Source organism: Hesperophylax consimilis, chromosome 8, assembly GCF_061612785.1.
Source record: "Hesperophylax consimilis isolate HC1 chromosome 8, BYU_Hcon_1.0, whole genome shotgun sequence".
NCBI classification, from domain to species: domain Eukaryota; kingdom Metazoa; phylum Arthropoda; class Insecta; order Trichoptera; family Limnephilidae; genus Hesperophylax; species Hesperophylax consimilis.
Window position 1 is genome coordinate 866,700 of NC_142843.1, and position 27,388 is coordinate 894,087.

Below are 27,388 nucleotides of genomic sequence, written 5' to 3' on the forward strand. Positions count from 1 at the left end.
ATGTTGAAGTCTCTCGGCACGAGGTCCATCGTTATTCCAGACCAGTACTCCTCCTCCTCTTGTCTGTCCTGTGTGACGGTCTCTTCTGTGTACTTCATAGCGCTCATCAAACAGCTGTGCATTATATACACTACTGTTCAGCCAGGTTTCTGTAATTACAATGATGTCGGTCTCTTGCCCTAGCACGCTCATTAGGAAGTCCTGCGATTTCGACCTGAGTCCACGGGCATTCTGGTAGTAGAGAGACGAATGGGTGACATCATCATCGCCATCTAGTCGCTTCCAGGCGCTCGGTTCCTTATCTTGGTGAGATGCAGTTAGCGGCGTCGCAGTAGTTTCTCGCGGTTTAAAGTACCTGTAGTGTCGTACCGGCACTCCTCGGGGCCACAAGTCTTCCTGCAGGAGCTTTTCATACAATTCCTCCTTTACTCCGATTCGGAATGCAGCGTATTCCTGAGAGTGTGCGACGAATTTTTGAATTTCACAACCCGTAATTTTATTCACCTCTAAATGCTCACGTATGTGATCCACTGTATTATCCTTTTCAATCCTAGATATAATTATATTCCTGATCCTTGGAACTACTTTCACATTGGAGGTAATCTGAGAGTTACCGACGATCAGGTTCCTCGCTGTCTGTTGACGTTTTTTGCGTTTGATAACCATCCATTCTTTTTTATTAGATAGAGCTGATTCCGATTCGAGCTCTGTAGCTGGATTCAACTCTGATTCCGATAATTCCGTTTCCTTTGCGAGGGCGCCACTTGCAGAGGTAGCCGCGAGTTGGCTTTCAATTATTTTGGTAGCCGCTCTATAGTCCAGTCAGTGGGGAGTTTTACCTTGCAAAAGGTTAGGTAGTAGCGATTTTGATATATGTTGTTAAGATTGGGACTCTAAGGAAAAAAAAAAGTTTTCGACCTTGGGAGGGTCGAGCTCGACCCGCCATCTTGGATTGAAGGTGCCAAAATTTGTTTTTTTTCAAAATAATTTTGAAATGGTCGTTTTTACAACCAAATTGTTGAAGGCAAACTTAAAGACAACTAAATTACCTACATTTTTTGTAGAAAGTTTTTTTTTGTAAGTCTAATAGGTAACGAGTTACAGTGGCAGAAATGTGAATATTTTTCTAAAAAATGATGAAATTCCCAACTTTGTAATTTTTTCGGGTTATTCATTACATAATTATAATAATTTTGTTAACTCATTTCCACACCACCATGAGGTAGAGAACATGGCGCATTTTTTTATTTAGTATCCCCAGTAGGTCTACTCCACAGATATACCAGCGATGGTAGATTTCGAAATTATGTTACATTACTATGAATTATGTTACTATAAATAACAGTCTTCGTCATCAATGTCATCATCTAACTCATTGCCTGTGATACTGAGTTTCTGGGCTTCCATTGACAAAATCTCTTCTTCTTCGTCCTCGACATCGATGTGAACCTCTGGCGAATTTCGGCATGTTTGACCATTACAGCTTCCACATACAATAGAACACTTCAATCCAGCTTTCCTGCAGCTACATGCAACGCCGCATCCTTTTTTACAATTGCATGAAATAAATTTTAATAAAGTCTCGGGTGCTGGTTTCTTTGTCATTCTTACTGGAACAAGCCCGTTGGCGTTTCCAGCCCCAGTTTACTGGATTTTTTTGGATTCCATACCATTTTTGGACTTGATGGTACGTTCTACATGCATGGTACCGTGCAGCGTCGTTCGTTGGTGGTAAAGAGGCAAGATTGAATTTGCTTTTTGTTGTCGACTTTGCGAAACGTTTGTAGCGGACTTCTTCCAAGGTTTCCTTATCCATGTCACCCCCGTACAAAGCAACAAGAAAGCGTGTTCCTGCAACTGCTATGTCTTCTGGTGTTGCATCACGCTGTTTGAAGATTCCTATCATGGCATTGAGTCTTTGTCGTTTTGCACAAGCGAACAAAATTTTGTTTTTCATTAGTTGAAGAAGGACGATGTTGTATCGCAGCCGCTAAAGGCATGAAGAAACAGAATATTCTCAGCCGCCTCTTTGTATTTCACACTATTCGCGGAATACAGTCTTTCAAAAGTTTTGCCTCTCCCGGGTTTGCGAAAATATATACTACTTTTGGGTGGTGCTAATGCTGTCAGCAGAACTAGGAGATCAACGTCTTCGCAAATAATGAAAACAGCGTCATATGATGAACACAAGGAAATCGCAGTATTGACAATCAACTCATCAGCATCTTCTTCAGCCTGCTGAAGAAGATGCTGATGCTCAACTGTAAAATCATCCTGTATAAATTGCTTTGTAAGCATCGAAATCAGACGGACTTTGTTATTTTCATTGGCTAAAAATCGTTCTTGTGAAACTTGAACTGGCATTGTTTCATCGAAAAGAACATCTGCAGACATGAGCATCCAGGCAACGTCCTGTAACCAGGACTCAATCAGTGTTGCCAAGTCAGCTGTAGACTAGGATCCCACTATAACAAATCAACGTCATCGAGCACACGGATAATGCTATATAAGTATATTGTAACGTAGAAATACGTTAAAATGATATTGTGTAATATGTTCGTACAAAATTTATCAAGAAAACTGGAGTTTAACAATTTTTTGTCAAAATTTTCTTCTTTCAACCACTGTAACTCGTTACCTATTAGACTTACAAAAAAAAACTCTCTACAAAAAATGTAGGTAATTTAGTTGTCTTTAAGTTTGCCTTCAACAATTTGGTTGTAAAATCAACCACTTCATAATTATTTTGAAAAAAACAAATTTTGGCACCTTCAATCCAAGATGGCGGGTCGAGCTCGACCCCCCCAAGGTCGAAAACTTTTTTTTTTCTTTAGAGTCCCAATCTTAACAACATATGTGAAAATCGCTACTACCTAACCTTTTGCAAGGTGGAGCCCTTTTTTATCCCCCACTGACTGGACTACTAGTCCGTATACGTTCTTTGGTCACTTCGTCGGTCGGCGGATCAGCGGGAGCATTGCGGGGGGCTGCGTGCGGCGGGGGGGGGGGGGGGGGGGCGGCGTTGGCTGTAGCGCCCGCTCTGTGGCGGACGGTAGACTCGTAAAGAAAAAACTAGAGGTGATGTAGGTAGTTTTGTATCTTTGCCGTTCTTCACAGAATTCACGTTTGACACTTGCCGATTCAAAATTGCCTCCACACATTTCACACGAGTCAATAGTTCATTAATCATTTTGCTTTGCTGAAGCGTAATGCTCCTTAATTCATGGAGCAAGGAATCACTCATATTTAAGCTCTAAAACGCATAATAATTTTAAAAATTTGGCGCGATGTAGAGACGTGTACGTTCCGTGCGATGACTTTCTCCAATACTCTCCAATACAATAAAATATTTCACTACAATAAAAAAAAAATCATTTTAGTTCTAAATTATAAAAAAAACTTTATTGTGTAATATTATTAACTTCCCCACCTTCCTCTTTCCCTTCCCCACTTACCTTCAGCCTCACAACATCCCCCAATTGGGGATGCCATAGTCTCACTGGCTTCAGACGGGAGCAGTTGGGACTCTTGTGAGGTATTCACTATAAAAAAAAAAAAAAATATGTTACCTATTAAAAATACACATTTGTTTATTGCAAACAGAGCTAGATTTTTCTATGGTATTAGAATTATAGTATCAGTATTACAGATTGGCAATCTGCTAATCTTTTCATATTTAATTATATTTTCAACATTTTACTATTATGTGTCGCTTTTTTATCAATACTTATGACAATAAGGTATTATTAATTTACAATACTTATTACTAAGTATTAAACCTAAGTTTTTATTATTTTTTATAAAAAAACCCTGGCGTAAAAGCGTGTAGCTATATCGCCTTCGGTTGTGCGAATTGAGACCGGCCATTATTATAAGAAGATTAATGGTGGAGTAATTTATACTGTGCTGTTTATTTGTTTGTATTTTTAAATGTAAATCACCTCAGATTATTTGGGAGAGGACATGTCACAATATTTTATATCTTCATCGGGGCATGTAATGTAAAAAAAAATTATATTTTATACGACTGTGAAGAAAACAATTTTGAAGCAGGAAAATGATAGGAGACCTACAAATAATATTTATTTATATTAATAATGATTATTAATGTACACAATAAATAATGGAGTATCCCTTCATTTTCCTGCTTAACCTTTCACCGCATTCTTAATGTAAAAATATAAACTTGCCTTTTATTATAATCATAAAATAATTAGGTCCCAATGGCTGAGTGGTTAGAGGCATTGTCCCGGTAAGATGGAGATCCTGGGTTCGATTCCCAGTTGAGACCCTAACCATTTTATTTTTCTGTGTCTATCCAGCATTCCATTAATTCTCTTATTTTTAAACAGATTTACGAATTGCTTATCTCAAACGGTTCACTAATTTGCGTGAATAAACAATAAGACACAGGATATGGCTATATGTATTGTTAGCAGCGCATTTAAATACTGCCGCCACAGTGTTTAGTTCACCAATTGGCCGGCAGAGGCGCTGCTGTTTGAAGGCGGGAGCGACTCCACCGCCACCTACCGGACACCCACGGGACGAGCACGGCAAGCGGCTGGGACTTGAAACTGCGCAATGCGCGATATAACCTTACTGAATATTGGATCTTATTATTGTAATAGACCGTGAAGACAATATAATATTTCATCATAACCATCTATTAGCGTTTGATTATTGCTAACATCAGAAGTGGGATTCGGAAAAGCATTGGCTTTTAGCTAATTCGCCTGACTTGAAATATCGTGTTGTGAAATATCGTGTTGTGAAAACAATGCAGCGTGCGCCATTGCGGCATTCACGAGTTTTTGTTTACCTTTGGTACTGATACCGGTGACTGTTACTTTCGTTGTGATAATCTGCGTATCAGCGTGAAATATTTGGACTTCTGTTGTGAATTTACGTAAAAATGCCGCGTAATTACAGTGATGACAGTTTGTGAGGACGGAGGCACGCTTTACTCTTATGCATAGCTTATGTTCCCGCCGAAACTTCATTGAAGATTTGATTTTTATATGGTGCGTGAAAATTCATTTGCGATTCAATGGATTCTCCAAAAAGACCTTGCCCTTTCGTATTTGTTTCGAGAGCCGAACTTCACGATGATCGAAGAAATTGTCAACCGAGCTGTCAAAACGAAGTCGCTATCTTTTTGTGCTGGGCGCATAACCTGAAATCTGGAACAGGAGAAGAACTGGAGAAGCCCTCCTGAGGGCAAACATATAGCACATGGATATTATTCTCGAGGGCGGTTGGTGAAATGTTCGAAATCTCAAAATGTTTCGAAATTCAGTTGATGAAAGTTGACGCGGCGGTAACGAAACCTGATCCTGGTACCTGATCTAGCTGCTAAAAAGGAGACCAATTCGGTGACTTGCCTGTTATGGATACACTGGTCACTAGCGGAATGACTGAAAAGTGCCGATCAATGTTAAAGGAAATATGTTTCCGAAAATTAAAGCCCATTAATATGTGTGGTGACAAAGAGTTTTACATCATGTCGACTGTCAAGTCGAAACCCTGTATTATGGTTTGAAGATGTTCAAACTGGTTTGAAATGGTTGGGAGATAATCGAAACCATTCGATGCTGTTTGGAATGATTCGGAGATAATCGAAATGATTCGAAGATATTCGAAATGATTCACACCCAGAAATGCCAGGTGTGGCGTCCTTTGGATTCTTCACGATGAGAGTGGACATCGAGATTTTTATCAAACACTGGCTACCGTCCGGGACAAATACTGGTTTCCGTGGATGAGGAATGTTATCACAAAATATGTGAAAACTTTTAAATGTTTGGTTGAGAAAAGTGATACTGATAATGATAATGTTATCACAAAATATGTGAAAACTTTTAAATGTTTGGTTGAGAAAAGTGATACGGGTCAAAAGCCCGGGATATTGAAAAAAATGGAGATATCTTTTACCGATGTGTTGTGTTGAGCATGTAGCAAGATCAATTTATTGTGACCCTCCGTGAAGAGACTGGATGGAACACAGCGGGTTATTGCTCTCCGGGGTGGCTTCACAAAGTACAGCCCATTAGAGGCGGTGGCAGAAACAAATATGAAAAGTGTCATCAAGGCACTTTCGGCGATGGCGTGCCATGGGAGCTTTTGACAAGTATCAAAGGCCTCAGATGAAACGGTTCAACTCGAACCGATTCATTATTTCAAGACTTTAGGGTCATACGTGCAACGGCACGGAAGCTTTTGATGAGTATCAAATGCGGCAGGTGAAACGGTTCAACTCGAACCGATTCATAATTTCATGATCTTATGGTCATTCGTGCTGTGGCACGGGAGCTTTTGACGAGTATCAAAAGCGGCAGGTGAAACGGTTCAACTCAAACCGATTCATAATTTCATGGTCATGCGTGCTAAAGCACGGTGTGGATAAATAATCTCACGTAGGCTGGTGAGAGGCAGAACCTTACGGTTGTACGTGCTGAAGCACGGTGTGGATAAATAATCTCACGTAGGCTGGTGAGAGGCAGAACCTTACGGTTGTACGTGCTGAAGCACGGTGTGGATAAATAATCTCACGTAGGCTGGTGAGAGGCAGAACCTTGTGGTTGTACGTATTGAAGCACGGCGTGGATAAATAATCTCACGTAGGCTGGTGAGAGGCTGAACCTTATGGTTGTACGTGTTGAAGCACGGTGTGGATAAACAATCTCACGTAGGCTGGTGAGAGGCAGAACCTTACGGTTGTACGTGCTGAAGCACGGTGTGGATAAATAATCTCACGTAGGCTGGTGAGAGGCAGAACCTTACGGTTGTACGTGCTGAAGCACGGTGTGGATAAATAATCTCACGTAGGCTGGTGAGAGGCAGAACCTTACGGTTGTACGTGCTGAAGCACGGTGTGGATAAATAATCTCACGTAGGCTGGTGAGAGGCAGAACCTTGTGGTTGTACGTATTGAAGCACGGCGTGGATAAATAATCTCACGTAGGCTGGTGAGAGGCTGAACCTTATGGTTGTACGTGTTGAAGCACGGTGTGGATAAACAATCTCACACAGGCTGGTGAGAGGCAGGACCTCAAGGTCATACGTGCGGAAGCACGTTAGCTTTTTGATGAAGATCAAAGGCGGCAGATGAAACGTTTCAACTCGAAACGATTCATTAAACCTTCATATCGCATTGGCGATACGGTTTTAATCCGGATTTCCAAGGGAAATCCTGGGTACAAAAAAAAAATGTTGAAAGATCGGTTTCGGAGCTTGCCTTATAAAGTGGATGAAGTCTTGCCGAACGATCGCTTTGACGTGTTGGGTACCAGACCCAACGGCAGCACTCACAGAGTGACGGTCACATATGAGAATATGAGGAATTGGCCGGCTGAACAAATTTCGGAGTAACGGTCAGGAAGGGCGAACAGTAAAATTTTTTCGTCAGTACCGTCGTGGAGCTGAACAAGTTTCAATCAGTCTAATTATTATTTTATTTTTATTTCAGCAACTGCTTTGAGGTCAAAGCAGTGGTCAGTATGGCCGTGTTAGCAGCGCATTTAAATACTGCCGCCACAGTGTTTAGTTCACCAATTGGCCGGCAGAGGCGCTGCTGGTTGAAGGCGGGAGCGACTCCACCGCCACCTACCGGACACCCACGGGACGAGCACGGCAAGCGGCTGGGACTTGAAACTGCGCAATGCTGAATATTGGATCTTATTATTGTAATAGACCGTGAAGACAATATAATATTTCATCATAACCATCTATTAGCGTTTTATTATTGCTAACAGTATTATTTTATTATGAACCAAGAGGCCTAACGATGCATCACACACCCTGCCACTTTGTTAGACCCTCATCGTCTTCAAACTGTTATTTACACAAATGAGAATATTTTAACTGGCGACACCAAACTATTTTTAGTTAATTTATTTGCTAAATTTGTAAGTATTTACATGGTACACAGCCACTAAAGCCAAACGCATAAATAAATATATGCGAATAGCGCTTGAGGCATGTTTTATACATGCGTGCATATGTGTAGCGGCGTAAAGGTTTATTATGGTGTTTTCTTACTATCATGTATAATTTTAATGTTTTACATTGTATTTGTTATTTTATGTTTTCTTTTTGATTTATGAATAGAATATTTGAGATGTCATATGGTTCGCGTTATTTTATGTGTTTTGTTACTGTCATGTAAAATTTTAATGTTTTACATTGTATTTGTTATTTTATGTTTTCTTTTTGATTTATGTATAGAATATTTGATATGTCATATGGTTCGTGTAGTTTTATAAAAGTGTGATTATAATGTGTGCATCATTAATTATGAATGACTCAACTATGAATGTGCCTCTGTTATAGAAATATTATCACTTAAATATAATCGTTACATATTTTTTAACTTGGTCTTTTTATTGATTTTTCCCCTTTTTTTTAAACTCTTTCTGGACTACCGTCTCAACATAGTTGATGGCGGAATATACGCCACATGCGCTGATGTCTCAATGTGTTAAATAAAAATAAGTATTATGTTTTTGTCTATTTCTTAACTCTTCAGGCTAATTTGTTGGGTTTTTCGAACAAACGGCTATTATCCATAGTCGTTTGCTTTATGAAACAGCTCATATGGTCTTATACAGCCCATACGTGTCTCCCTTACTGGGAGAAAATACCAAAAATAAAAATACCAAGCTTTATATTCAAATATAAAAATCAATCACATAATAATTAAAATGTACACTTTTATGAAACCAAAGGTTCGGACAGTAATTTGAGAAAAAATTATGAAACTGAATTTTTTATTAATTATTTTTATATGAAACATAAAAGTGAGGTGGCATTTTTATATGAAAAAAAAGTAATGTTTATAATGCATTTGTCTAGTACAAAATATTTTTTTTTTCGTTATCAGTAATTTTAGTTCAGTATTTAGAGTTTTTATGTTTTATTTCAAAGTTTTAGTATTAAAAAATGATATGTTTATTCATAATAATAAAATTTAAAACTGTATTTCATCACCTTTCAAAAACTGTTAATATTTTTCAGATACATTCAGAAATATCCCATTTATTCCGATTTTTTTGAGAAGCAGAAAATTACATACTCAAAAATTCTTAGACTTTCTGACAGCATCTTTATGAATTGTAACGGTCAATATGCAAGAGTCCTGAAGGGTAAATCTGAGTGCACGCAGTGCATTTTTTAGATTAGAAAAAAAAGCAAGTTTTAACAAATCATTTGCGGAATCCGCTTAAAAGTATCTTCTCAATATCATTGCTAGAGCATGGGAGTCATCAAAAGTATCTTCTCAATATCATTGCTAGAGCATGGGAGACACCAAAAGTATCTTCTCAATACCATTGCTAGAGCACGGGAGATGCAAAAAGTATCTTCTCAATATCATTGCTAGAGCATGGGAGACATCAAAAGTATCTTCTCAATATCATTGCTAGAGCACGGGAGACACCAAAAGTATCTTCTCAATATCATTGCTAGAGCACGGGAGACACCAAAAGTATCTTCTCAATATCATTGCTAGAGCATGGGAGACACCAAAAGTATCTTCTCAATACCATTGCTAGAGCACGGGAGATGCAAAAAGTATCTTCTCAATATCATTGCTAGAGCACGGGAGACACCAAAAGTATCTTCTCAATATCATTGCTAGAGCATGGGAGACATCAAAAGTATCTTCTCAATATCATTGCTAGAGCACGGGAGACACCAAAAGTATCTTCTCAATATCATTGCTAGAGCATGGGAGACATCAATAGTATCTTCTCAATATCATTGCTAGAGCATGGGAGACACCAAAAGTATCTTCTCAATACCATTGCTAGAGCACGGGAGATGCAAAAAGTATCTTCTCAATATCATTGCTAGAGCACGGGAGACACCAAAAGTATCTTCTCAATATCATTGCTAGAGCATGGGAGACATCAAAAGTATCTTCTCAATATCATTGCTAGAGCACGGGAGATGCCAAAAGTATCTTCTCAATATCATTGCTAGAGCATGGGAGAAACCAAAAGTATCTTCTCAATATCATTGCTAGAGCACGGGAGACACCAAAAGTATCTTCTCAATATCATTGCTAGAGCATGGGATATGCCAAAAGTATCTTCTCAATATCATTTCTAGAGGGGAGATACCAAAAGAATCTGCTCAATATCATTGCTAGAACACGGGAGACGCCAAAAGTATCTTCTCAATATCATTGCTAGAGCATGGGAGAAACCAAAAGTATCTTCTCAATATCATTGCTAGAGCACGGGAGATGCCAAAAGTATCTTCTCAATATCATTGCTAGAGCATGGGAGAAACCAAAAGTATCTTCTCAATATCATTGCTAGAGCACGGGAGACACCAAAAGTATCTTCTCAATAAAATTGCTAGAGCATGGGAGATGCCAAAAGTATCTTCTCAATATCATTTCTAGAGGGGAGATACCAAAAGTATCTTCTCAATATCATTGCTAGAGCATGGGAGACATCAATAGTATCTTCTCAATATCATTGCTAGAGCACGGGAGACACCAAAAGTATCTTCTCAATATCATTGCTAGAGCACGGGAGACACCAAAAGTATCTTCTCAATAAAATTGCTAGAGCATGGGAGATGCCAAAAGTATCTTCTCAATATCATTTCTAGAGGGGAGATACCAAAAGTATCTTCTCAATATCATTGCTAGAGCATGGGAGACATCAAAAGTATCTTCTCAATATCATTGCTAGAGCATGGGAGACACCAAAAGTATCTTCTCAATATCATTTCTAGAGGGGAGATACCAAAAGTATCTTCTCAATATCATTGCTAGAGCATGGGAGACACCAAAAGTATCTTCTCAATATCATTGCTAGAGCACGGGAGATGCCAAAAGTATCTTCTCAATATCATTTCTAGAGGGGAGATACCAAAAGTATCTTCTCAATATCATTGCTAGAGCATGGGAGATGCCAAAAGTATCTTCTCAATATCATTTCTAGAGGGGAGATACCAAAAGTATCTTCTCAATATCATTGCTAGAGCACGGGAGATGCCAAAAGTATCTTCTCAATATCATTGCTAGAGCATGGGAGAAACCAAAAGTACCTTCTCAATATCATTGCTAGAGCACGGGAGATGCCAAAAGTATCTTCTCAATATCATTGCTAGAGCATGGGAGAAACCAAAAGTATCTTCTCAATATCATTTCTAGAGGGGAGATACCAAAAGTATCTTCTCAATATCATTGCTAGAGCACGGGAGACACCAAAAGTATCTTCTCAATAAAATTGCTAGAGCATGGGAGACATCAAAAGTATCTTCTCAATATCATTGCTAGAGCATGGGAGACACCAAAAGTATCTTCTCAATACCATTGCTAGAGCACGGGAGATGCAAAAAGTATCTTCTCAATATCATTGCTAGAGCATGGGAGAAACCAAAAGTATCTTCTCAATATCATTGCTAGAGCACGGGAGATGCCAAAAGTATCTTCTCAATATCATTGCTAGAGCATGGGAGAAACCAAAAGTATCTTCTCAATATCATTGCTAGAGCACGGGAGACACCAAAAGTATCTTCTCAATATCATTGCTAGAGCATGGGAGAAACCAAAAGTATCTTCTCAATATCATTGCTAGAGCACGGGAGACACCAAAAGTATCTTCTCAATATCATTGCTAGAGCATGGGAGATGCCAAAAGTATCTTCTCAATATCATTTCTAGAGGGGAGATACCAAAAGTATCTGCTCAATATCATTGCTAGAACACGGGAGACGCCAAAAGTATCTTCGCAATATCTTATCAATCAATATGTTAATTTTTTTTTTAAATTTAAGATTGGTGAAAAAACTCCCGCAAACAATGTATTGACATAGCTTTTGAAATGTCCAATATAATTCAAATAATCATGTGCTAAATTGGCATATTGTTGGGTCTCTGTGGATTTTCCCTAAGGTTCCCACTGCATAAGCATTCCAACAGCGCAGAGACAGGGACTATGGCATCCCTGATTGGGGTACGTTGTTAGGCCGAACAGAGTGGAGAGGAGAAAGAGATAAGGAAGGTTAGGAAGATCCTGGCGATTCGGATATGGTCACCAAACACGGTTAATCTTTGCATACCTGAAGTTAAAAATCATGTACAATCTGAAGGGAGTCTCTAGGGTCAAAACAAAATCGCGAAGCTACCGTATTTCTTTATATTTCCCTTTGCCCTTTCCGGTAAAAATGAGCCATTCGTTACTACCTACCGTTTTAACGGGACATCGCCCATTTCACACAACAGTCCATCATTAAATAATACAAAACAGTAAAAGAGATACATAGTACAAAATGGAGCGTAACTCAAATATATTATTGTAAATGCACATTTTACGATGGCACTTTGGGCTTGCTTGCAGCAAGGAATTTTGGTAAAGTACACACAAAACTCTCGTTTACTCCCCCCTTTGGAGCAGGAGTGTATAGACATTTAGAGCAACGTTTCGATTGTACTCCAATGGTGATGGTTCATCTTGCGTCGTTTGTCTCAGGCACATTCGGGATCAACCTTCGATGGTCGACACATTAAACGACATTTCCAACCAAATAGTAAAAAAAATTATTAATAATTAATCCTTCAAAACGGCAAAATCAAGTATATAAAATCAATTCTCACTAATCATATATTGGGCCCGTTCCATCAATGTGTGATACTTATTTGCATTTTTCTAGGCACATATGTCACAAAAACATTTAAAAATCGTATATGTTTATCCGAGACACTATCTGGGTTACAAAACTATTTTTTAGAACTTTTTAATCATTCATAAAGAAGGCTGCCAAAAATATCATTAGTTGCAAGATAATTTTGTGAATTCCGAATTTGAAAAATGAGATGGACAAAAATGACTTAATAATTAATGAGAATTTAATCCCAATAGCTGAGTGGTTAGGTGCATTGTCCCGGTAAGACAGACATCCTGGGTTCGATCCCCAGTTGAGACCGTTACCTTTTTATTTTTCTGTGTCTTGTTATGTTTCATGTTTTGTTTAGATTTATAAAATTTTATTTTCATATATGTAAATTTATAATCCAGGAGAGTAGTGCAATCGCAGTCTATGCCAAATAAAAATGAAATGATCGTCCATCAGGGAGGTGGTGGCATCGTCTGCATCCATCGCTCATTATGTGGAGAGCTGATCCACCCAGAAGCAGCCTCAAAAGCTGGCTAGTCGGTGGCGAAGAACGGTGGAGAATGAGTGCACCCTTACTTCTGTGAACATCGTGGAGGCACTGCAGAACTTGGTAGTTGCATAAGTTGTGGCACACCCTTAGCTTGTCTCATTGTGCTACTGGATATTGTGTCCACAGTTCTGACGTGTATAGGGCAGTGCAGTACGTCTTTTCTGCAAGAACATCTTCTCTACAATGCTACATTCCGGCCCTTGTACTGTTGCTCTCCTTTGTCGTTCTTCTATAATATCCTTCATGTCTTCTGTAAGGATATGTGCCAGGTATTAAACCTATGAGGCCACAAGCAGTTAGTTTCCTTCTAGATGAATTGGTGGAACATTTAGTGGCCCCTTGTTGTGTTTGAAAACGACGATGATTGAATTTTTGGAATTGTACAACAAGATATGTGAGTTTGTGTACTCTTAACATATTGGTAAAAGTCGTCTCATCGCTTTAATCGAAGGATCCAGTAGTACCATATTTATTACTACATGCGTAGTTAATCCAATTATCTTCTTCAATTAAACATTACTCAGGTAGGAATTTATTATTAATCTTACAAAACTGATAACTCAATGGCAGTTAATCTTATCTACGGGACTTTGAGAATTTGTTCGTATCAGTATGTACATTGTTTCTTATGCATTAATGTAGTGTTGACGTAAAATATTGATTGAAGTCTGTGTTTATTTAAAAAATCCGGGTGTGTTTATTTATGACGTCATATATTTGTGTACACAAGTACATACAAATTTCATTCGTTTAAAGCAAGTAAGAAGTGAATTCTATTTTTTGTTGTTTAATTGCGTTGTGACCATTTATAATCCAAGTTCATCATCCAGAAATTGACCCTGGCGAAAATAGGAACCACAAATAATTTAGTACTAAATCCTTGAAATGTTTACTAACATCTGTGGTTCCTGATTCCACCACGGTCAAGAGTGGTGATACTGTCATACTTGCTTTCACATTATTATGATGTTATTATGTAACAATCTTCACAGTATGCCGGTTTGTATTGAAAATTGTTGCGAGTTTTGTGTTTTTGTAGGTACAGAATGGGAGATCGCAGTGAATATATCATTATCTCTATTTGTTACAAAAAAAGAAGATTACTAAAACATTTATTCTTATTAATATATTATTATAACTAAACAAGCTAAACAGTAATTTGTGGGTTTGATTTTCACCAATTACTATTGATTCTGAGCAGAATATTTACTGACCAATTTTAATATATCAAATTTCAGCCTGCTTCCCAAAACTCGAAAAGTGATGGACCGATATCACTTAAATTTTGTTATTATTAGTGCTGAGTGAGGAGTGGTTTGAATGGTAGGAGAAGTCGGGGACGCCCGAGATACGGAGTCGAATTGAAGTCAACGTAATGTAGTTTTTTAACAGTAACATTCTGGTATACAGTAGTGAATGGTGGAAAAAGTCAGAGACAACCGAGAAAGGTAAAGTGTGAGGGGTGGGTAGGAGTTACTGAAGTACAAGTGTACTATTTGAAAAAAAAACCCATTCAAGCATAATAAATCGTTTTTCACTCACAAATAGTACTTGAAAACATAAAAATAAGTTGGTAATCCATTAATTTCATTAAATTAAAATAATTAGTTTGGTCAATGGGTACGGATAGTTTTAAATTGATGAACCTTAAAAATTTGTGTTGAACTCTCTCAATTTCAATTTGATGTACTTTATGGTATTGCGAATTGCATTCTAAATGACTTCTTACCAGGGCAGTGAAGAGACTCTTAAAATAATAGAGCAATAGAAAATCTTTTACTGTTCTTAAAATAAATCCCAAACATTTCATAACCTTATTTACTATTTCATTAATATGTGCAAAAAATGTTAAATTTTTCTGGATGACAAGTAAATTTTGAACCAGTTTGACATACTACCAGAAATACTTATAGCTTTTAGTATTTTTTAATTAAAATGTTATGTGATACCTTATCAAATGCTTCGCTAAAGTCTGTGTTCACTGTATCAGTTTGGAACGTTCATTAAAAGTATCTATTATGTTTAATGTTGATAAATCATAAGATTTGTTAGTGTTGATCAGAAACGAATTCATGGTGAAATGGTGTTATAACTTTAATCACTCCCCTGTTCAGTTTCGCAAGAAAGATAGATTCTAATAATTTAGGAATTGCTGATTACATACAGATAGGTTCTAAAAGTTACTTAAATTGCGCTTTGTGAGGAGCTCTAGTAATGGGTAAAAGATAAGTTTTTTGTAAATTTAAGGTTAATCGCACCACATGAAGATCTCATTACAAGTAAACTTTTGTTTTTTTTTCTCGTAAGGTATAGGGTCAATGATTAAACATCAATGGATTTTGAAATTCTAAAAAAAAAAATTCACTCCACCCTAATGTACATAAATACGTTTTTCTTGTATTTGAGGCACGCTTTGAAAGAAAACTTCCAAAGCTGGAATACACCAAGTATAGTAAAGGAACTTTATGTCTCTTCAGTTGAATGTAGGAGATACAGTATCATTTCTTAATCAAAAAAACACTCCTTAAACACATTTGCTGTGATTACTGCACTACAAAGTAAAATTGCTTTTCCTAATCACTTACATGTTTATTATAAATGCTATGCAGTGATAAGTTATCACATGCTTATCCCCTTCACATATTCACTTTAATTATGAATTAACTAAATATTAATATTTTTAGCAATGCTTGCACTAATCATTTTGGATATGAGTTATTGCATAATACATACATAACATTTCCATTTGCATTGTGCACCAGGGCGTGCAGCCCGTCCCGTAGATATGATTAAACTATTATTGTCCTAAGAAAAGAGATGGAAAAGTAATTGAAATAAATTGAAATGTACATCAGGGGTGGGGCCTGCTAAAAGCACCCAAAAAAAACAACGTTTAGAATGAACGAGAATGAACTAGTATGAATTAGAGCTGGGGACTGACAAGTTAAAATCAGTCTTGTGTTTAGAATGCAACCATACCCCCCCCCCCCCGGTTATACTACAAACATCCAAATTTACCCTCACGGCAACAATGTTCCCACCCCTGGTCTACATAGACTGCTTTAGGAGCAACAACTAAAGTCCAAGACCTCTCTTCATGTTTCCTCTTGATACAGATGGAATTTATAAACTCAGCTGCTTGTTATGTGACAAGGTGTAGACCAGACAAAACGGATCATCTCCAAAAGAATTTCTGAACACTTTCGAGCATGAAAACTCAGCCATCTGGACAAATCGGCAATTGCCGAGCACTTAATTGAAACTGGCCATTACTTTGGATTTGTTCCTGAACTGCTGGGAAGACTCAAAACTTACTGAGCCTGTCTAATTACAAAGGCAATTAAAATTCACAAAAACCCTATTAATATTAATACAGATGACGAGGCAAAGCTTAATATTTTTTAGTATCCGGTATTTGATGGCATCACCAAAACTAAATACATTTTGATTTTAGTGAATTATAAAATAATTAAAATATTAATATTTTCGGTTTACAATAGAAGGAGAAGGACAAAGGTGCCATGGGAAGCAAGGCTGTAAATAAAGATGCTCCTTCCACATCGCAAGCATCTTCAGCTCCTTCCTGCAGTCGGACAGTAGTACTGCAGGTGCATCATCTTTTATAAATATTTTCTCTCTAAAAGTAAACTTTCTCCTTCAAATTTAATTAATTGAATGACTGTTTCACTAAATGGATCTCGATTTTTATTATTTTTCATACACATTATACAATCTCACAGCTCCTAGAGCTACAATTAGAGGCGCTACTGCATACTAATAACTCGCCGAAAAATGATCCACTCTTAGAACGCCAAAAGCGGTGCGTGTAGACCGGCTTCAGTAGTTTTAGTTAGAGCGTTGGGAGAGTTGGAGGTAAAAAAGCGGAACCTAATTTTTTGCTTCATGTCTCATCTAAATATAATACATCAATGATACAGTTTAACATCTTATGTTAATTTTTTCGGTTTGTAAACAAACAGCTATTACCTGTAAAGTCAATTTGTTCAGTTCTGTCAACAAACAGCTATTACCCGTAGAGTCAATCGGTTCGGTTCTGTGAACAAACAGCTATTACCCGTAGAGTCAATTTGTTCGGTTCTGTGAACAAACAGCTATTACCCGTACAGTCAATTTGCTCGGTTCTGTGAACAAACAACTATTACCCGTAGAGTTAATTTGTTCAGTTTGTAAACAAACAGCTATTACCCGTAGAGTCAATTGGTTCGGTTCTGTGAACAAACAACTATTACACGTAGAGTCAATTTGTTCGGTTAGTAAACAAACAACTATTACCCGTAGAGTCAATTTGTTCGGTTTGTAAACAAACAGCTATTACCCGTAGAGTCAATTGGTTCGGTTCTGTGAACAAACAACTATTACACGTAGAGTCAATTTGTTCTGTTAGTAAACAAACAACTATTACCCGTATAGTCAATTTGTTCGGTTTGTAAACAAACAGCTATTACCCGTAGAATCAATTGGTTCGGTTCTGTGAACAAACCACTATTACCCGTAGATTTTTACTACCCCACTATTTTCCTCTAAAACAAAGATAAATCATGTTCAAGCAGTTCAAAATTCTCTTGTTAAATTATTAGCTCATAAAAGTTTATATGAACAAAGGCATAATGTTCCACACCTTTATCAAAATCTGAAAATCCTCACGGTAAGAGCAATTATGTGGTATAAAATAATTTTTCAGCACATAAATAGCCCTATGTACATAAATAGACTGGAACACACTTACAATACTCGATTTACATTAAATGAAGGACTAATCGTACCAAAGCATGTAAACAAATATGGAAAAAGAACGCTAGACTACATGATACCAAATTGTTTAAATATGTTACCTGCAGAAATCAAAAAATGTACAAATATAAAAAGAAATTTTTTGTTGAAAAATTGGCTAGCTGAAAGAAATAGTTTGTACTAGACTCTAATACAAACTATTTCTAACTGCATACGCTTTAATTGTTTTTTGTTTTTATTTTTATTGTATTACACCTCTCATGATATGAATGTATACATTTGATATAATCTGTTTAAGTTAAAAGCACCCAATGACAAACTACTTTAAAGTAGTTTATTGGGACTTTTTGATTTTTGTATATTATTTTGATATTAAATAAAAAAATAAAATAAAATAAAAAAAAGAGTCAATTTGTTCAGTTTGTAAACAAACAGCTGTTACCCGTAGAGTCAATCGGTTCGGTTCTGTGAACAAACAGCTATTACCCGTAGAGTCAATTTGTTCGGTTCTGTGAACAAACAGCTATTACCCGTACAGTCAATTTGCTCGGTTCTGTGAACAAACAACTATTACCCGTAGAGTTAATTTGTTCAGTTTGTAAACAAACAGCTATTACCCGTAGAGTCAATTGGTTCGGTTCTGTGAACAAACAACTATTACACGTAGAGTCAATTTGTTCGGTTAGTAAACAAACAACTATTACCCGTAGAGTCAATTTGTTCGGTTTGTAAACAAACAGCTATTGCCCGTAGAATCAATTGGTTCGGTTCTGTGAACAAACCACTATTACCCGTAGAGTCAATTTGTTCAGTTTGTAAACAAACAGCTATTACCCGTAGAGTCAATCGGTTCGGTTCTGTGAACAAACAGCTATTACCCGTAGAGTCAATTTGTTCGGTTTGTAAACAAACAGCTATTACCCGTACAGTCAATTTGCTCGGTTCTGTGAACAAACAACTATTACCCGTAGAGTTAATTTGTTCAGTTTGTAAACAAACAGCTATTACCCGTAGAGTCAATTGGTTCGGTTCTGTGAACAAACAACTATTACACGTAGAGTCAATTTGTTCGGTTAGTAAACAAACAACTATTACCCGTAGAGTCAATTTGTTCGGTTTGTAAACAAACAGCTATTACCCGTAGAATCAATTGGTTCGGTTCTGTGAACAAACCACTATTACCCGTAGAGTCAATTTGTTCAGTTTGTAAACAAACAGCTATTACCCGTAGAGTCAATCGGTTCGGTTCTGTGAACAAACAACTATTACCCGTAGAGTTAATTTGTTCAGTTTGTAAACAAACAACTATTACCCTTAGAGTCAATTTGTTCGGTTTGTAAACAAACAACTATTACCCGTACAGTCAATTTGTTCGGTTTGTAAACAAACAGCTATTAACCCGTAGAGTGAATTTGCTCTGTTTTGTGAACAAACATCTCAATAGACAATTTAATTTGTTTTGTGAACAAACAGCTATTACCCTTATAGTCGATAGAGTCAATTTTTTCACTCTTACTGTACTGTCATGGTGACAAATAAGATCTAAACGGTGTTAGGAAGAGAAAATACCACACTTTAAATACAAATCTAGAAGTTAACCACAGCAGAATTAAAATGTACAACTCTATGAAACCAAAGGTTCCGAAAGCAATGTAAGAAAATTAATGAAAATTTTTGGTTTATTATTTTTATATAAAAATACTAAAAAGTGAGCTAACAGTAAGGTTTATAATAATTTAGTTTATTTTCTAATAAAGTATGTTTTTTTTTATTTTAGTGTATTGAGCAATTTTTTTTAAATTTTGTGTCATTCATATATCAGAAATATTCCATTTTTTGTATTTTATTGCAAAGCATAATTACACACAAATTCTCCAACCAAGAAATATACGGTCAATATGCCACAGGCCTGAAAGGTTAATTAATGTGTTTTGTAATATTTCAGGAACTTGATAATATAAGGAATTCGATTAAAACAATTCAGGATTGGATCCCTCCGATCACCACCACCCTGGCTTCTGATGTCCCGTCCACTTCGGATAGTCCGCTGACTCTAAATGGATCCATCCTCAGATATTGTAAGTCCTGTTCTAGTTCCTGTAGTTCCTGTTCATTATTAGAAACAATTTTTACTTGGCATATTTTCGATACACTCAAATGTAATGGAATATAGTTTTGGATTCTTAGAGTTTTAGACCGGTCGGTGGCCGAGTTGACATCGCGTTTGGGTCCCACCCAGGCGTAGTGTGTTCAATTCCTCGGCTGGCTAAGTCCTCCATCACAACACAAGCAACATTTTCAGCTTACTGTGGTGGTAGTAGGAGATTTTCTAATATTGTCAGGTTATTCGTAACCCGGGAATGTTTGTCTTTCTTTTTTAATTTAAAAAAAAATAAAAATTCTATATCTGTTTTCAATGTCACTATTTTACATGGTTTCCGGAAATTAGTGGTACAAGCGAGAAACTGGTGAATCTACATCACATTTGAAGTCAATTTTGTAGTATGCATAACTTTTTTGATTTCGGTTTTTATTTTCGAATAAATCAAGTCTGAAGTTGGAATTTATTTAGGTCAAGTTAGAAAAAATATGGTTGCAATTAAAGATGTTTAATGTCTTAGATATAGACCCGGCTATCGGCAACGTATTTATCGTAAAGCTAAGTAAGAAAATAAATTTGGTCTCCATGTGATACAGATACACCAGTCTCCTGCGTGTACCACTGTGTATGTTATTGGGTTCATTTTGTTAATATAATTATTTCAGTTGACGGAATGACCCGGTCTACATTATTAAAGTACTTTGAAAAAATTGTCGATGTTATTGAGAAAAAATCTCAGCAAGACCAAACCATGGGAGATTTATTGTCGAAACACCCGCTAATAGGAACCGTTACCAAAGGTGCCTTGATGTCCATAGAGATGTTCCAGAGTAGAAAGGAAGTTGAAGACATCTCTCTAGAAAGGTATGTATGTATAGTCGAAACACTTGCTAATAAGAACTGTTACCAAAGATACCTTAATGTTCATAGAGATGTCCCAGAGTGGAATGGAAGTTGAAGACATCTCTCTAGAAAGGTATGTATGTATAGTCGAAACACTTGCTAATAAGAACTGTTACCAAAGGTACCTTCATGTTCATAGAGATGTCCCAGAGTGGAATGGAAGTTGAAGACATCTCTCTAGAAAGGTATGTATGTATAGTCGAAACACTTGCTAATAAGAACTGTTACCAAAGGTACCTTCATGTTCATAGAGATGTCCCAGAGTGGAATGGAAGTTGAAGACATCTCTCTAGAAAGGTATGTATGTATAGTCGAAACACTTGCTAATAAGAACTGTTACCAAAGATACCTTAATGTTCATAGAGATGTTCCAGAGTGGAATGGAAGTTGAAGACATCTCTCTAGAAAGGTATGTATGTATAGTCGAAACACTTGCTAATAAGAACTGTTACCAAAGGTACCTTCATGTTCATAGAGATGTTCCAGAGTGGAATGGAAGTTGAAGACATCTCTCTAGAAAGGTATGTATGTATAGTCGAAACACTTGCTAATAAGAACTGTTACCAAAGGTACCTTCATGTTCATAGAGATGTTCCAGAGTGGAATGGAAGTTGAAGACATCTCTCTAGAAAGGTATGTATGTATAGTCGAAACACTTGCTAATAAGAACTGTTACCAAAGGTACCTTCATGTTCATAGAGATGTCCCAGAGTGGAATGGAAGTTGAAGACATCTCTCTAGAAAGGTATGTATGTATAGTCAAAACACTTGCTAATAAGAACTGTTACCAAAGGTACCTTCATGTTCATAGAGATGTCCCAGAGTGGAATGGAAGTTGAAGACATCTCTCTAGAAAGGTATGTATGTATAGTCGAAACACTTGCTAATAAGAACTGTTACCAAAGGTACCTTCATGTTCATAGAGATGTTCCAGAGTGGAATGGAAGTTGAAGACATCTCTCTAGAAAGGTATGTATGTATAGTCAAAACACTTGCTAATAAGAACTGTTACCAAAGGTACCTTCATGTTCATAGAGATGTCCCAGAGTGGAATGGAAGTTGAAGACATCTCTCTAGAAAGGTATGTATGTATAGTCGAAACACTTGCTAATAAGAACTGTTACCAAAGGTACCTTCATGTTCATAGAGATATCCCAGAGTGGAATGGAAGTTGAAGACATCTCTCTAGAAAGGTATGTATGTATAGTCGAAACACTTGCTAATAAGAACTGTTACCAAAGGTACCTTCATGTTCATAGAGATGTTCCAGAGTGGAATGGAAGTTGAAGACATCTCTCTAGAAAGGTATGTATGTATAGTCGAAACACTTGCTAATAAGAACTGTTACCAAAGGTACCTTCATGTTCATAGAGATGTTCCAGAGTGGAATGGAAGTTGAAGACATCTCTCTAGAAAGGTATGTATGTATAGTCAAAACACTTGCTAATAAGAACTGTTACCAAAGGTACCTTCATGTTCATAGAGATGTCCCAGAGTGGAATGGAAGTTGAAGACATCTCTCTAGAAAGGTATGTATGTATAGTCGAAACACTTGCTAATAAGAACTGTTACCAAAGGTACCTTCATGTTCATAGAGATATCCCAGAGTGGAATGGAAGTTGAAGACATCTCTCTAGAAAGGTATGTATGTATAGTCGAAACACTTGCTAATAAGAACTGTTACCAAAGGTACCTTCATGTTCATAGAGATGTTCCAGAGTGGAATGGAAGTTGAAGACATCTCTCTAGAAAGGTATGTATGTATAGTCGAAACACTTGCTAATAAGAACTGTTACCAAAGGTACCTTCATGTTCATAGAGATATCCCAGAGTGGAATGGAAGTTGAAGACATCTCTCTAGAAAGGTATGTATGTATAGTCGAAACACTTGCTAATAAGAACTGTTACCAAAGGTACCTTCATGTTCATAGAGATGTTCCAGAGTGGAATGGAAGTTGAAGACATCTCTCTAGAAAGGTATGTATGTATAGTCGAAACACTTGCTAATAAGAACTGTTACCAAAGGTACCTTCATGTTCATAGAGATATCCCAGAGTGGAATGGAAGTTGAAGACATCTCTCTAGAAAGGTATGTATGTATAGTCGAAACACTTGCTAATAAGAACTGTTACCAAAGGTACCTTCATGTTCATAGAGATGTTCCAGAGTGGAATGGAAGTTGAAGACATCTCTCTAGAAAGGTATGTATGTATAGTCGAAACACTTGCTAATAAGAACTGTTACCAAAGGTACCTTCATGTTCATAGAGATATCCCAGAGTGGAATGGAAGTTGAAGACATCTCTCTAGAAAGGTATGTATGTATAGTCGAAACACTTGCTAATAAGAACTGTTACCAAAGGTACCTTCATGTTCATAGAGATGTTCCAGAGTGGAATGGAAGTTGAAGACATCTCTCTAGAAAGGTATGTATGTATAGTCGAAACACTTGCTAATAAGAACTGTTACCAAAGGTACCTTCATGTTCATAGAGATGTCCCAGAGTGGAATGGAAGTTGAAGACATCTCTCTAGAAAGGTATGTATGTATAGTCAAAACACTTGCTAATAAGAACTGTTACCAAAGGTACCTTCATGTTCATAGAGATGTCCCAGAGTGGAATGGAAGTTGAAGACATCTCTCTAGAAAGGTATGTATGTATAGTCGAAACACTTGCTAATAAGAACTGTTACCAAAGGTACCTTCATGTTCATAGAGATGTCCCAGAGTGGAATGGAAGTTGAAGACATCTCTCTAGAAAGGTATGTATGTATAGTCGAAACACTTGCTAATAAGAACTGTTACCAAAGGTACCTTCATGTTCATAGAGATGTTCCAGAGTGGAATGGAAGTTGAAGACATCTCTCTAGAAAGGTATTTATGTATTGTCGAAACACCCGCTAATAAGAACCGTTACCAAAGATACCTTGATGTCCATAGATATGTTCCGGAGTGGAATGGAAGTTGAAGATATCTCTCTAGAAAGGTATGTAAAATGAACAAAATGATCATATTGACCACTTTGAATAAATCTACATTAGATACGCAGCTTTGAACTATGCGAGATGCAAAAAGTAAAAAAAAATAAAATAAACACTTTGTATTTAACCATGAACTTTTATTATTTAGAATATTTTATTTTATAAACAAAATAATCCAAGATTTAAAATTATAACACTATACAAAATAAATATAATTTTTTTCCTAATTATTCTATTACTCCATAAGGTATGCTCCAGGAGCATATTGACTGGTTTCGCAAACCAAGGTTCATCAGGATATTAACTAAATCAAAACGCAAAACTAGTCGATATGTTAAATCATAAAAGTTCTGTTTCCTCCATTTCCAGAGATATTGAGCCATCGACCGTCGTAAGCCATCTGTGTACTGGCTTAATAACAAATAATCGAATTGACGTAGGGCGCCTCCTGCCTGCCTCCAAGTTGGCCAGCATTATCCAAGTCTTGCAATCACCTTCCATTAACTACGGTGAGGCCTTACTGTCATCATTACACTTACAAATACTTTATGTTATGCATCATTAACATGTTAAATGATCACTATTTTTATAATAACGGTAATTGTAATTTACAGATATGCGAACATTACCTCCTATCAGAAAGTTATGCCGTAATCCCCGAGCGACATTTCAAGACGTCAGCATTTGTAGAGCTTATTTGGAGGTTCGGCAACATTTAATGGCGATGAATTTGCCTTACGAAGATAACTTTGCTCTTGTCACTGTTAATAACGAGAGTGAATACAAATCTAAGCTTGTGTCATCTGAACATAACACTTTAACATTCTTACCAAAGTGTGTATTTCCACCGAGATCAAAAGAAAAGAAGATTACAAATAAGTCATCGAGGAAGGAAACAAAAGTAATAAGTGTTCATCCATCTTCTTCTACAGCAGTTTCTAAGAAACAAATGAATAATGATAATAATGACTCAATCGCTGTTAGAAGATTGAGTTTCCTTACAGGTGCAAACGATTCATTTTATGAAAATACTCAAAATGTCAACACACCACCTGTTCCTGTTAAAAATGAATTATCACTTATTGATTTACCAACAGAACCATCCATTAAGGTCGAGAGTTCTAAAATCAATTTGCTTGGTAATATAAAATTAGACATTACATCCGCAGTTATAGATATATCAGATTCCGAATCAATCGAAGGAGAACTTCAACAAAATGAAGATGCCACTGAGAGCAATGACATCAAAGGATCAATCCCTTCTGTAGGAATTTCAGAAAATAAAATAAATGTTTCAGATGATAACATTTACAAAAGAGAACGATTTTCTCCCAGTCCGTCTCATGAAGACAGTAAACCTTTAAAACCCGTCCACGAAGACTTTACTTCGCAAGAACAAAGCAAATGTATTGTTAGAGTTCAAGATTATCCCAAAAGTAAAGATCAAACTGTATTAAAAATTGAATGGGATGAAGATGACACGATTAAAGAAGAAAATATTGATGATACAGATATTCGTAGCAATATAATTACCATTGATGACGATGATGATAAAATTTTTTCTTCAAGAAGTAATTTAGACAAAATAGATTTTGACATAAAGGAAGCATTGTCCAAAGCTACGGAGGAGCACGGAGAAGGGAGTTCTACTACAGCTGTAAAACGTGAGGTGAAGAGTGAAGTCAATTCATTTACAACTTCCACAGGGGCAGAAGTGAACATAAACACAGTACAAGATACGACAAAACCCACAAGGAAAAGGAAAATAAATGACATTATTTGTTTGTGAGAACGGGGTGAGATTCGTCCAGGTCATTATTTTATTTGGTTTTACGCCCAGTTGGGTTGTTAAAGCACGAAATAACATTAAACTGTTATAAGTTAGATGAAACAATATTAACACATGTAGTAACAGTAACATAAAATAAAATAGAAAACAGAACAATCTTGGTGGTCTTAGAATGGTCTTGGTAGCGGATGCGTCCACTCACCAGCTGCGTGGCGGGCCGGAACAGGAGAGGTCCGTTGAAGGAGACCCTTTCACCTCTCCAGCCAGACTCTCTTGACCCAACGCCTTGATGAACTCGTCATCACTGACCCCACAGATTCCTACCCACCCCTCATACTTTTTCCTTCCCAGAACTTCCTTTCCCTTCCTTTACTTAAAAATACCCTGCACACAGCATTCCCAAAGTTGACATAGGCACCGAGGGAATTTATATTCCTCAGGATCTTCTTTTTGGAGTTGATGTATAAAATAATATAAAATATTTTAAAAAATTATGAAAAAAAAATATTAAAAAACTACTCTTATATTGCATTATTATCTTTTTAATTTTTGTTTTGCTGTCTCAAGATTCAGTATTGTACCTGTTGATTTATTGTTCCAGGCGTTTCCTCACTTTTCAGCGAGCTAAGATGTAAAAATTCCATTTTCAATTTTATGGAAAACATACAATTTTTCAGCTAAAACAAGCACCAACAATGTGGTATTTTTCAATCGTACCATTCTAGCTCATTGAAGTCACGAACCGTCACTGGATTGTACTATTGACAGCTGCACCACACTACACGGGGACCATATCAGTCATTTTTAGTAATGGTATGACTTTTCCAGGGTTGCTACCAGAGAGCAACTTGACAGACGTAAATATCTATAAAGTTAAGCTTAATTAACTAACTAACCATCACACCGTTTTCTGCAAGGGTACACCACACACTCCTTGCCTCATTCACATTCATACATACTCTTCTATTATGTCTTCCTCGGGCGTCCCCGACTTCTATCATTAACATTTGCGTCATATATTCCCCTTACACTCCTTTCTTCGCTCATTCGCTCTACATGCCAAACCATCTAAGCGTCCCTTTCTTAAAAGCTTAATCATTACGCTTACATCAGCTTTGCACTCTTTTCGGATCTCCACATTTCTTACTCGGTTATGCATGGTTTTACCACACATATGCCTCAGGGACCTCATTTCTACAGAATTCAATCAAGTCGAGAAATACCGGCCCACGGGTACTTTATAAGGAAATATGAATTTTTAATATTATTATTTTATGTACGATATTGGCACGTTTTATAAAGTTCGTGAAAATCGAATTTTTACACTTCGGAACAAGTGTTCCTAACTCCGAAGTCCTGACTTTATTATTTTTCACTGCTGGGAAGCGTACGCATGGGAGTGCCTATCCGTAATTCCGATAGAAATTTACATCGTTTATTTGATATCAGAAATATTGCGACATTTGAAATATGCATCAATCTTGCTTATTTTCTGATCCCGCCACAAATAGCAGTTAATCTTATCTAGGTACTTAACAGTATATCTGATGAGAATTTGTCCATAGGTATTTATAAAATCACATGTGAATGAAGTCAAATTATACAATTCCGATTTAGTTAATATTTTATGTGATAAATAATAAGTTAATATTTAATTAAACATTGATAAGTATTATATTT

The 27,388-nt window shown here is 36.8% G+C and overlaps 1 protein-coding gene across 1 annotated transcript; it reads left to right on the forward strand.

Moving 5' to 3' along the window:
- LOC149421365 (uncharacterized) lies at positions 1-26,001 on the forward strand. The gene is made up of 6 exons (XM_089634700.1): positions 1-145; positions 684-772; positions 19,881-20,013; positions 20,702-20,900; positions 24,289-24,428; positions 24,534-26,001. Exons 1-6 carry the CDS (start codon positions 1-3, stop codon positions 25,706-25,708), a joined length of 1,881 nt encoding a protein of 626 aa, XP_089490826.1. The 3' UTR covers positions 25,709-26,001.
- Positions 26,002-27,388: the final 1,387 nt, after the last annotated feature.

Bases quoted from the DNA above. Each gene is read 5' to 3' on its own strand.
- LOC149421365 (XM_089634700.1), top strand. From the start codon at position 1: ATGTTGAAGTCTCTCGGCACGAGGTCCATCGTTATTCCAGACCAGTAC. The intron at 146-683 runs GTTTCTGTAATT...CTTTTTTATTAG, and splicing joins ATACACTACTGTTCAGCCAG to ATAGAGCTGATTCCGATTCG. The intron at 773-19,880 runs GTAGCCGCGAGT...GTAATATTTCAG, and splicing joins CGAGGGCGCCACTTGCAGAG to GAACTTGATAATATAAGGAA.